Consider the following 12,524-nt stretch of genomic DNA (forward strand, 5'->3'; position numbering starts at 1 on the left):
AACTTGAGGACTTCAGCTCCTTGACGTCCATCCCTCTATCAAAGGTTTGGCTGAAGGGGCCAGTCACAGGTTTCAGCTGATTCAGGGTTTTTAGATCTGACTCAGCTGAACATAACTCTGCTATGCTTCAGTTCAGAGGAAAAAAGATGACTCATCTTTTTTCTTTGAGGGCTAATCTGAATAAATTAAGTTAAGTTTGTTGGTTTTTGAGTCCAGGGTTGAGGATGTCTGAGTTTACCTCCGTTTGGCTCCTTAGTTTCTCTTTGAGTTCTCTGGCTGAAGCCTTGCTTTGATTTTGATTTACTCTTTTATTTTGTACCATTTTTTCTTCTCATTTCCCATGCTGCTTTGCATGTTACCTGGCCTCGCACACACCCAAATGCCCATCTTTCCTAACGCAATTATTCCATCACTTCCCCCACCCCCACCATCCTGCCCATCACACCCTCCTCCACCCCTCCTCCACCCCGTCACCGACGCCCCCGGCTACCTGAGCAGACAGCGGTGTCAGATCGACGAGGAGCATGGGAGGTGCAGCCCACGCGGCAAGCTAACTCGTCCTATCTGACCTCCCACCTGGCAGCGGACAGGCACGGGGGCTCAGTGCAGGTATACACCCCTCACCTGATCACCCAGCAGCCCCACCCAAAGTCTATGGAGTCAGATCTGTCTCATCTCAGGTTTTTAAAAACAGGAGCTTTGATGCTTCACAGCTTTCAAACTGTTTCAGAGCTAGCTTTTAGCATTTTAAGTTCCCTACCACATTCTGCTCATTTTCTTTTTCTTATTAATAATTTTTGACTTTTTTTTTTTACTTACGTCGAACTTCTGGCCCTTAAGTCCACAAACAGCAGAGTCTCCCCGTCTCTCAGCTCATAGATGATCAGAAGTGTAGTGTAGTGGTCGTCTGATGAATATCTCTTCCACTTCCTCGGTTAATGTCCAACGCTCGATCCCAAACGTGTCACCAGGCGCCGTGTATGAGACAGATCGACACCCATACACCTCCCCTGAACCCTTTACTCCTGGCTGGGAAATGTTATTATTTTCTGCACCACCATATGCATGACATCTGGAGCCACCCACCCCAGATGGTGAAGATGTGATTGGAGCTTTCCAAACAGCAGCTCAGGTTGTGGCGTTTCGTTCAGGCCCTCGTTGGAAAGATGAAGGAGCCTGTTGCATGGCGGCTGACCTGGCTTAGCCGGCTGAGTGCATGCTCTGAAGTTTTTAGAGTCATTCTAGTTTAAAACCTACTCTGCTGTAATTTTTACCTCTTGCTGTTAGCATATGTTACCCCTCTGTTTAACTAGCTCAGTGTTAGAAAGCAGAAAATAATGAACAGTAACTGATGGTGGAGTCAGAGCTAACGCTAACAAGCTGTGCAGAACATCACTATCCTTTGGTCTGACTCATTTTTGTAGATCATACGAAGACGATCAGATAGTTTCTGTTTTCTTTATCGGCCTCTCTGATTTTAAAGCAGGAAGGTTTCCCCTACTTTCTGTATCTCCTCATATTTTCCTCTTAAAGTTCCTGATTAATGAGGAACCTCAGGAAGCTCGGACCACTAGAATACAGCAAAACACGTGAACACCAAAGTCAAGTTAAAACAAGTTTATCTTTTTATACTGAGACAATTAAAGCCAAAAAATTAAAGATTGGAAATCCACAAAGTGCCGTTCAGGTTCTGTAAAATATTGAAATCTTATCAAGTGTTTTTGTCTTATTTAAAGTAGGGTTGGGAACCTTTCGCATATGAAATGATACAGTACCAACGCCCGGTACCTGGCAATCGTTACAGGTACTCAACGGTAATTTTCGGTACTTTTTTGTGCGTATTTGGTAAAAAAAATATCAATTTGTTTTATTTTTTTTTTTTGTTTTTCAATTTGACGCATTTATTCTTTAATATATAACCGTGCAATGTTGTGTTCATGTCCAGCATGGAAAACCTCCTACTCTAACACTCCCTCACAGTCACAAGGATGCGTTCAGGTACCTCAATGCGGTACCTTTTGATTTTAGGTGAATTGGTACCTGGGACTTTTCACAGATTTCAGTCAGTACCTATGACAGTACCTTACTCGGTACCCATCCCTGATTTTATATATTTAAATAAATTTGAAATTAAAAATAAATCATATAATTTAAATAATTTTAAGTAAAAATTCTTACTACTCTTGATCTGAGCCACACTCACCTGGCCAGTCCATAAAAATATCTTAATCTAAGTTTTTCAAAGACAAAATAAGGTCTGAATTTTCTGCAACAAGTAAAAAAAAAATCTGTCAATGGAGAAAGAGAAATTTGCTGAAAAATTTACTTAAAACTAGAATATTGTCTTAATACAAGAAACTTTTCTCGTCTTCCATTGGCAGATTCTTTTACTTATTAGAGCAATTCATGCCTCATTTTTTCTTTAAACAACTTAAAACAAGACATTTTTCTGGACTGGTCAGGTGAGTGTGACTCAGATTAAGTCTAAAACATTGACAAACTGCTCTGTCATCACTGTTTTTTATTTCATTTTATTTTAATTTACAAACCTCACCTCTTAACTTAAGCAGCTATTTGCACATTTCTCACTTTCAGCGGACAGGTTAAAGTTAATGTTGTGTTTAGTTTCTCATATAAAAACATTTGGTATGTTAATTTAAAAATGTCTATCTCTCACTATCCTCATTGTTATTTTTTGAGTTTTTATGTTAATATTTTATTGTTCTTCTGGCTCTGATAACAGCTGTTGTAACACTTTAATTCCTCAGTTTGGGATCAGTAAAGTAATTCTAGTCTTATTAGACATTTTATCCAGAAAATAAGACAAAAACACTCGATAAGATTTCAGTTTTTTGCAGAGTATAAATAGCACTTAAAGGTAACAGAATCCCTATTACCTCCAAAAGAAAGACCTCCTTCCTGCTCCTCGTCTCCCTTTCTACTGTTTCAGCCTGAATCGGTTATAAAAGGTGGTTTAGATGATCTCTGTACCTGTGTCTACAGTAGTTTAAGTTTTTAAAGTGAATTATAAAGTCATCAGTTTGTTGTTCAGTGGGTCATACCTGTTTGTTTAGTGTCTCATTTTTCACCTGTCATGTTTTAAAAAGGGGGATCTGCTTTGGCAAAGTTAAGTCCTGAATTTCTAAAAAGCCATAAATGATCACTGATAATAGATTATTTTTAAAACGTATTAATAAATGAGCTGATCTTTAATTTGACTTCAGCAGAAATTCAGTTTGGCTCCACCTCAATCAGCTCACCTGAAAGCAAACTGAGGCTAAACCCGCTTCTAATGAGTGAAAACTAAAAGGTGACAATAAAAAAAGTTGCTTTTGTTGATTTTACTCTACAAACTCTTTTCTTGTGCCGTTGATTTCTCCCATCTCCTCTGGGAGTTAAAGTTTGGAGTCATAGATGAAGCGACGGCGTCTTTTAGCTGTCAGAAACGTTTCCTCAGAGGAGGTGAAGTAACCCATCATTAGTCTGAAAGCAGAGTCGTTCAGCCGCAGGACGAGCTGTTTGTCTGATCCTGAACTAACGCCGTCTGTGCCGCAGGTGGTCAGCTCGACCAACGGGGAGCTGAACGCAGACGACCCGCTGGCGGCTCACTCCAACGCTCCCATCACGGCTCAGGCAGAGGTGGAAGTGGTCGACGAGGCCAAGTACGTGTCCCACAGCCGCCGCGCTCCTCCTCCGTGTCCATCTGTGGTTTCCTCCTCCTGCTGCTCTCCTCTTTCTGTCCCTCTCTCTGTTTGCTATGCTGTGTCACTGTGATAGCCCCGCCCCCTGCGACCATCCCGCTCCGTGCTTCCTGTGTCTGACTGTCAGTCTGTTAATGCTGCCCCGCTCTCTACTGTCCTCTGGGTCACCATCATTAAAGAAAGGAGATGAAATAAAGCTCACAACACATCAGCTGTTTGTCAGATATAAACATGTTACAGACGGTGTTTTCCTTAGAAATAAAAGGATAAAAAATTAAAGGACATTATGAGAAAATAGAAATTCTTCACTTTTTACAAATTAACTCAAATTTGTTCCTTTTTCTTCTCTTTTTATTTTCATTTCATTTGTTTATTCACATGGATTAAAGACAGAACAAAACAAAACAAAAAAAGAAACAGACATAAATAAGATGTGCAATGTGTTTAAACAGAAAAAAAAAAACCATAAACTTTTTTTCTTTTCAATTTAGGAATCTGTCGTATTATTTCACTAGAGCTACGAAATATTTTATTTGTTAACATCTAAAATAGACTGAAAAGAGGGCAAAGGAAAAAAATAACAGATACATAAACAAGAATAAATAAATACATAATATGAATAGTAATAAATGAAAAGTAATTATTAAAAAAATAAAAATCAATAAATAGATTATGTATGACTTAAGAATTCTAAACAAAAATAAATTATACATAGATTCTTTTTTTTTACAAAACATAATATAACATTTGGATGATCAACATAGTAAATAAAATTGTAAAAAAATGATTATTTTGAAATGACAACTTAACTTTATGGGAATATTATTACAAATAACTCAATGAAAAAATAAACAAAAAATAAACAGTTACCTTTTTTTCTCTTGTCACTTTAGGAATCTGTCGTATTATTTCACTGGAGCTTCTGCAAAATATTTTATTTGTTAACATCTAAAATAGACTGAAAAGAGGGGCAAAGGAAAAAAAATAGATACATAAACAAGAATAAATAATAATCTTAATAGTAATAAAGTAACTGTAATTATTTAAAAAATAAAAATCAATAAATAGATTATATACGACTTAAGAATTCTAAACCAGAAAACTAATATATATATATAGACTTTTATTTATTTATTTTTTGTTACCAAACGTAATATAACATTTGGATAATCAACATAGTAAATAAAATTGCTGTAAACAGTAGTGGTTAACATCTAAGATAGACAGAAAAGAGGGGCAAATAAGAAATAAGAATAAGAAATAAGAAAAAATAATACCTACTTAAATAAGAATTAACAAAGAAATAATATTAATGATATTAATAATAATATTATTTATTTTAAAAATAAAAATACACAAATAGATTCTGTAAGACTTAAGAATTCTAAACAAGAAAATTAATATATATATATATATATATATATATATATATATATATATATATATATATATATATATATATATATATATATATATATATATATATATATAGAGACATTTTTTGTTTTTTTCTTATAATCACATTTTTTTTTATTTTTCAAAGTATAATCACAAAGAAAACAACATGAACAACAACAAAAACTGTCAGACAGTCAGGGACAACAGAGACCTCTGTCCTATTCCCCCTTCCCAAATACAGGGTTAACATTCAGTCAGACGCTCAATAAATAAACAAATACATTTTTTAAAAAAGAATATATATAATACATATACACATACTCATCATTTAAAAAAAAAATGTAAAAACAGTTTCTTAAGTAGTGTTTAAATCATGATAATAATGACAATAACACTTTTAATATTACCAATAAAATGTAGAATAACATGATTAACAGTTTGAAAACTGTAGCATGAACCAAGGGGACGAAAAACAATCTTTATGTAAAAAAATGCAATTTAGTTTTTTTTTTTTTTTGTGAAATCTGTCTGTTTTTGCCAGAGGTCTTCAGATTAATCCAGTTATAATCTGAGATTAGATTATTAGCATCACTGACACCCAGCTCCTGACCTCAGGTATCTCTGCAGGAAGTCATGTTTGTTTCGTGGCTTTTTAAATAGATAGTAACAAGTAAGTAAGTAAGTAAGTTACAAAACCTGTAATTTCTGACGTCATTTTTCAGAGATAGTTCAGATGAAAGTGGGAGTGTTTATAAAAGGATCCAAGGAGCTTTTTTCAGAGAGTAATTCTTTCAATTACAACAGTTTATTAATGATGTACCATGTGATTCAAATGATTTCTTTATTCTGATGTTTGAGCTCGTTGAGTTAAGGAGTCAAAGATGAAGTTAAAGCTGAAAGAAACTTTCTGATCAGAGGCAGTGGATGGAGTATTTCTGAGTAGCTGTGACTTTTCCTCCTCCTCCTCTCAGAGGCTCCCTCTCTGTGTCCACCTGTGTGTGTCTACCTGTGTGTGTGTGTGTGTGTGTGTGTGTGTGTGTGTGTGTGTGTGTGTGTGTTTGCATGTGTGTGTGTGGCATGTGCCCGGTCCATCATCTTGGTCTTGCTGTATTAATCTCTTACTTTTCTCTTTACACTCTTCCCTCTCTCTTCTTCTGTAGCTGCGTGAAAATGCTCAACCTGTGGTGAGTCCCTCTCTGCTCGTCCACATCAGACTCATGGGACAGGGAGTGGACCGGCCTGGGCTGGGCGCGGGGGAGCAGTTATGATTAAAACTTTACCGTAGACTCTGAGAAACGGCTCAGTGTGGATAAACTGGGCTCAGCTCAGAGACAGACTCAGTCAAACCTGACGCCGCGCAGAGATCACCTCAGCAGCTAATTCTGTTTGGGCTCTGAGCTCTGACCGCACGGCACACAATCCTTTATTTCAACGATTAAACTGGAGAGCACCCAGTCACTGTCCTCTGTCTGGATCCACAGCTTTCTCCTGTCTCTGTGTTTTTACTGACCATTCAGGCTCCATGTCTCGTGCTCTGTGTGTGCGCTGCACCAGTACAAACCCTGTAGAGCCGCTGCTGGTCCCAGTTTCTGTCCTAAACCTGCTAAAGGGAAAAAGTGACCATGCTAAGTTTTATCTGTGATCAGTTCTGGTGCTGAAGCTCAGTCCAGATGTGGGAGATCCAGATCCAGCTCCTGATGTTTAACACACTAACTTTAAAGAGTCTGCCTGTGTGCGTTTTTCCTTCAGCGTGACCCGCGCTGATCTACGTCCTGCTTTAACCTCCGTCTCTGTCTGCAGGTGCTGCTGCTTCTTCAAGCGGAAACGGAAGAAGAACACCCCCCGACACAAATGATGGCCCAGCACCGGCCTGAACGCCTCCCAGTGTGGGCTCAGCTGATTGTGAATCCAGAAATCAATAAGGTCCCATTCAGAACCAACGGGAGACGACTGAGAGCTTGATGGACTGTCCTCTGGAGGGACCCGTCACCCGTGGTTTATGACATGTCCCGATGCTTGTGTCTTTTCCATGGGAGTTTGTTTTTAAGTTTTTATTTCTCCACCTCCGGGCTGGTTTTGCAGGCCAGTCGTCCGAACAGGAAGCCTTCGCAGAGGATGATCTGTTTTTTTTTTCCCTCCCTGAGACACCCGGCGTCGCGTTCCCAGTGTTTGGCTTTTTTTATTCCCCGTTCAGTCGTCGGTGGTTTTAGAGGAAGACAGAGCTTCCTGTGGAAATCTTCAAATCGTGTTTTTCTTTCTTCTCCGTCACGTCCCCGTTTGGAGCGGTCTGCCCCCTGCTGGTTGGTTTATCTTTCTTTGACACGCAGCCCGTGTGGCGGCTTCCTGACGTGGGACTGAATGTAACGGGGAACGCATGAGGAACCAACAGCATCACAAACAGACGCAGAGAGCGTCAGCGCCACACTTTGGCCCCTGCACTTTTTGTCCTCCAAAGAGGTGACCCGACCCCCGGCGCTGGGACCTGGGCCTGGGAGACCGGGGGCCCGGAGACGCCTCCTGCACTGTGTTCTCTGAGGAGGATCCCTGAACCACGCCGCTCTCTCTCTGACACACTACAGTCTCATTTCTGCTCCTGTCCGCTTCGTGATGATGAACGGCCGCCTGACGCTTACAGACGGGGCTGAAACAAATGCTATTTATGCTATTTATCTCTGAGTTTCCTCCAGTTTCTTACTAATTCTTAAACATACACACTGAATGTACGGACAGACTGTAGTCAGAGACGCTGAAAACTGTCCTGCGCATGGGAAGGAAATGCATTTAAAGGAGTTAAGACCAATGTTTTCAAAGGGGAAGAGACCAAAAGAAGTGGACTGGACTGGACTGGACTGGACTGGACTGGACTTGACTGGACTGGAGGGTGGGGGGTGTGTGAAATGGTCTTAATCATGTGACTGCACCAGTGCACGCTGGGGGATGTTGCTTTGGAGCGACAAGAGAAACTGGCGATTGAATCACAGCCTCTCGAAGCTACAATCCAATGCCTTAACCCCTCACCGACCACTCCACGCCGGCACGCCACATCGCCACATCACCACCCGGAGGAGTCGGCCTCACGACAACGCAGCTTTCATGGTCACGTGTGGCGAAGCCTGACGTTGTGGATTGTTTCAGAGCAGGTGACGACTTCCTGTGACACTGGCGGGAGATGCCAAATGGAGGAGTGGGTGTCCAGTCTGGAGACGCCTCTGCTGAAGGAGCTAACCGCGAGCGGGGCGGAGGAGCGAACGTGTCCAAACCTTTCTACGTTTGTCCTGTCGTGTCATGGAGGACTGCCTTGAAAACCATATCCTCTACACGCCACCTCGCCTCTCCTCCTGACAGCGTGAATCTCCTGCATAGCTCTTTTATTTTTTTATGTTTTATCTTGCTAATGTGAATTTTTTTTGTCGATGCAATTTGAGTTTCCTCTCCATTCCAAATAGCCATGGTTTCCCGGGGAACGAGGGCACCAACAAAAGCTTGAGACCATGACTGCACTACGTTTGTTGACCCCGCCTCCCTGACGAGACCCCGCCTTCTCCACACTTTAAACGTGCTTATTACTTTATCGGTAGCCGCCGCGTGCTCGGCCTTCCCTGCAGGGGGCAGGGGACACACTTTAAACCCGTCTTCGTCCCCTCGCGCTCCTTTTATTTGTGCCATGACTCCTCCCTCATCGTCTCTGCACACACACACACACACACACATGCATGCACACACTCACACACACACACGTGAGTCCAGCGTGAACCAGCTCCGAGCGGAGGGTTGGGTTCAGCGTTTTGTGGACTCGCGGCGCCATCTTTAGAGATGTTGTAGATGTTGCAGACTCTGGATGAATCAGTATGTAAACCTGCTCGTCGTGTGTATTTACACTGTATAGCTTTGGGCTCATCCCCACCCCCCCGACGCCTCCGTCACTCCGGGGTCTAAGTTATTGTGTTATTAAAAGTACTTGAATATGAAATCTACGGGACCTTTTCTGTTTTTGTTTGAGCTTTATTTTCCTCATCGTCATCGTCATCGTCATCGTGTGGAGGGTGATGGAGGAAACAGGCTATCTGAATGACAGGTGTTCATTGGTTGGAGATGTCGGAGCTGGGTGCTGGTTGGAGTTAGCATGAAGCTTAAAATCACTCACTTCAGTTTCAGTTTCAGACTCCAGCTCTCTGAGGAAAGTATTCTGCAGACAGAGATGAACATCCAGACGATTTAGCCTTCACCGTTCCCTCTGAATTCCCCGAGTGCCATTCCTGAGACGACTACTAACCCATGCCTTTTACCTGTGCCAGGAAAATGATGAATGTTTTTATTTTTTCACCCTCACATTCCAGCGAGTGTCCTCCACGTGTCCGCTGTCATTTTGAAAAACCCACCGAGAGCAGCGCTGCTCCTCTCAGTACCACAAGTGTTGATGTAGAGGCTGAAAGACGAAGTGTTGGATGAGTTGTTTTTAGGTTTTGTGTTGTAAATTCAGAAACATGGTTCATGATTTCAGAGCTGCAGCGGCTCGTCTCTGCAGCGGCTCGTCACTCACGGTTGAAACCGTAGATGTAGATGTATTACTCTGATGTATTTCCTTTGACTCTGGGCCTCTCACAGAGCTGTACGGCTCCGCTCTGCATGGCTTTTCTGGAGATGACTGAGCGATCTCCGTCTCACCTGCGCGGCGGCTCTTTACCTGCTGAGTCGGTGAGACGCAGCAGCTTCCAGGCCTGGTGTTAAAACTAACTTCTTCCCGTCTTTCTCAGCGCGTACCGTGTCCATCCCCGTTCCTCCTGGTCTCTCTCGGCCTCGGTCAGACGCGTTTTCGTGGCCGAGGCTGCGTCGCTCTCACTGCTGTGTAAATCAAAGCTAAGACAGTCGGCGTGTGAATGAACGGCTTCGGTCTCTTTGGGTTCTCTGGCACTTTCTCCTGGTTGCTGTACTGTAGACTCGTCTTGGATTTACTGTATATTTCCTTTGAGGGAGAGGTGTAGGGTGACATTTACTGCAATATTGTGATGATTATTTGAAAATTGTAAATTGTACAGAGTTCACGGCTCCACTCTCTGTTCCTTCTGTTGGGTTTCCGTATAAAGACGTATTCTTTGCTTTCTTTCCTCCCTCAGACTGTGGAAATTGTACAGCTCCAAGAGTTTATCCTCCCCTTGGCATCCTTTGTTTTTTTCAGAGTTATGATTAAGAGAAATCTTCAAACTGTAAATAAATATTATTGTGTTGAAATATGAATGTCACTTCAAAAATGTATTTGAATGAGTTAGTCAAGGGCTTCAAGAATGAAGGACCCACATTTCTTCTTTTTATGGTTTCATATTTTTCATTTACAGAAAGGTAAAGGTCCTTTTTATCGGAGACGCCTGTGGCTTTTTTTCCTCCTTGGATTGGTATACGACGATGTTTCACACATGAACCTTATAAATCACTTTTTATTCCCTCCACACCTAAAGGGAAACTCCAGTTTGCACCCTTTTTTATGTAAAATAAAAGATCTCTCCACCTTGTGGGAACGTCTGCTGTGAGATTATTTGACTGATGTTTGTAACGAGGTCGTAAACACACACACACACTACAGCACTGTTTTCTTCCTCCTCTTCAAAACAGTTTCTTTCTTTATTCTCCTCTTTTGTGTTTCAGAGTTAATCCAACAAACGATGGTCTCTGCTAAGGGTCAGTTTATGTTCGTGAAGGGTTGAAAAATGGACGTCCTCAGGGTCAGGGTGCACACTGATCTGCTTTGATGATTAAAAGCAGAAAGACAACAGATAACTACACATTTTACACTTACACAAGAAGTCCAAATTTTTTTTTTATGGAAACCTGAGGGAAAGAAGGTCTAAAGTCCAGAGATTAAAGTGGATCAATTAAATTTGTATGATCAGTTTAAGGTAAGCCAGGTAGAAAATACAATAAATTAAAAAAAAAATAACCTGATTCAGCTCATTTGTTAAAATTAGACCACATTTGGAGAATAATATTTTTGCGTTTTCTAAATTTCCTTTCACCAATACATTTACCTTAGTGATCTTTTGGTAGTAAAGAAATGTAGAAAACAAATTTAATGTTTCTTGTTTTCATGGTTTTAAAAAAAATTAAAACCTATTCTTTTTATATTTTTATATCAATGGTCAAATAATATAATTATATCATTATTATTATTATTATTATTATTATCATTATTATTATTATTATTATTATATATACATTTTTTCTTCTTTTTTTTTTTGAAAGGCTTTTTGTGACCCACCAATCAGTGATTCACGACCTTTCTGGGGGTCCCTATCCCCACTTTGGGACTCACTTTTGTGAGCAGTAACCTTAAGTTGGAAATTGTTTCAATTAGATAATGAGCTTTTGTTTAATGTGGATAATTTTAACCACTGAGTTCTTTAAAGTTTCATAAAACTAACACTGGTCTCAATGAGCTGAATTTGTTATGTGAAGTGTTTTCATCAAACCAACAGAGATGGTCTGGAGTAGCCTGTTGATAATAAACAAACTTTTTTTGTTTTCATTTTTAGTAATCTCCAAAAATAAAAACACATTCGGTGTAATGTGCCGCTTTTTTAGACACTTATGATTTAATTACTTGCTTGTTTCTTTGCAGAAGACCTTAACTTCGTATTTGTTTGACTTCACTACAATAAAAGTAACTGTTAATAGAAAATAGACGAGACATAACACACCATGAGAAAGGAATTCAAAACCAAAATGCACTGATGACCTTAGCAGTCCTATTCAAACAAGAGGGTCTCAAATAAACATGCCTGTTTTAGATCAAGAGATTACAGTTACATGAAGTTAGGCACTGAGCAAAAACACACCCTCACTGACATCATCTTCTGACCTCAGGAGAAAGGTCCCCTGAGAAAATAATGCCCCAGGAGGTCAATACGGTCTCAGCAGGTCAGTCAGGTATGAGGGTGCAGCACTGTTTACTTCTTTATGTCTAGAGGAGCATCTTAAATTGTATCATGACTGTTTTTTTTTAAATCCTTTCTATTATAAATCCTTTTAAGCATATGTGTTATTATCAAATTGTATTTCTTATCTTTTCCCTGTTGTTACAGTGTATTTTCTTTTTTTTTTTAATTAATATTTTATTGGAGACACAATCAAATGAAATATAATGATATAAATTCAAAATGTAAAATGTTCTCTTTTTTCTGTTTTTTCCCTAACAAAACCCATTGTCTCTGCATTCAAAGACAATTATAAAACATAAAAAAAATAAATAAAAATGAATATAAATAAAAATGAAAATAAAATAATATACATACATATATATATGCACACACACACATACATCGTTTCTAGATATTACAGTGTATTTTCAGCTGTTTTTAACACATAGAAAACATGTAAGGACTGACCTCTGCCCCCTGCAGTTCCATCCTCCTGCCGCTGGGAGCCGCTGTTGGC

At 40.0% G+C, this 12,524-nt stretch overlaps 1 protein-coding gene across 4 annotated transcripts in view; it reads left to right on the plus strand.

Annotated features, from left to right (window-relative positions):
- Positions 1-10,622, plus strand: part of csnk1g1 (casein kinase 1, gamma 1) — a 52,779-nt gene extending 42,157 nt beyond the window's left edge. Inside the window, exons 11-14 of one of the 4 annotated variants that reach the window (XM_074665870.1) lie at positions 499-609; positions 3,556-3,662; positions 6,260-6,283; positions 6,900-10,622. In XM_074665870.1, coding sequence (XP_074521971.1) covers positions 499-609; positions 3,556-3,662; positions 6,260-6,283; positions 6,900-6,954 — 297 coding nt within the window. In that variant the 3' untranslated portion in view covers positions 6,955-10,622. The remainder of the gene's footprint in view (positions 1-498; positions 610-3,555; positions 3,663-6,259; positions 6,284-6,899) is intronic. The other 3 variants (XM_074665871.1, XM_074665872.1, XM_074665873.1) reach the window with 3 other exon arrangements.
- Positions 10,623-12,524: the final 1,902 nt, after the last annotated feature.

The sequence above is a fragment of the Halichoeres trimaculatus genome, unplaced genomic scaffold, assembly GCF_033239565.1.
Source record: "Halichoeres trimaculatus isolate MK-OKI-2021-1 unplaced genomic scaffold, fHalTri1.1 fHalTri1_scaffold_3, whole genome shotgun sequence".
NCBI classification, from domain to species: Eukaryota; Metazoa; Chordata; class Actinopteri; order Labriformes; family Labridae; genus Halichoeres; species Halichoeres trimaculatus.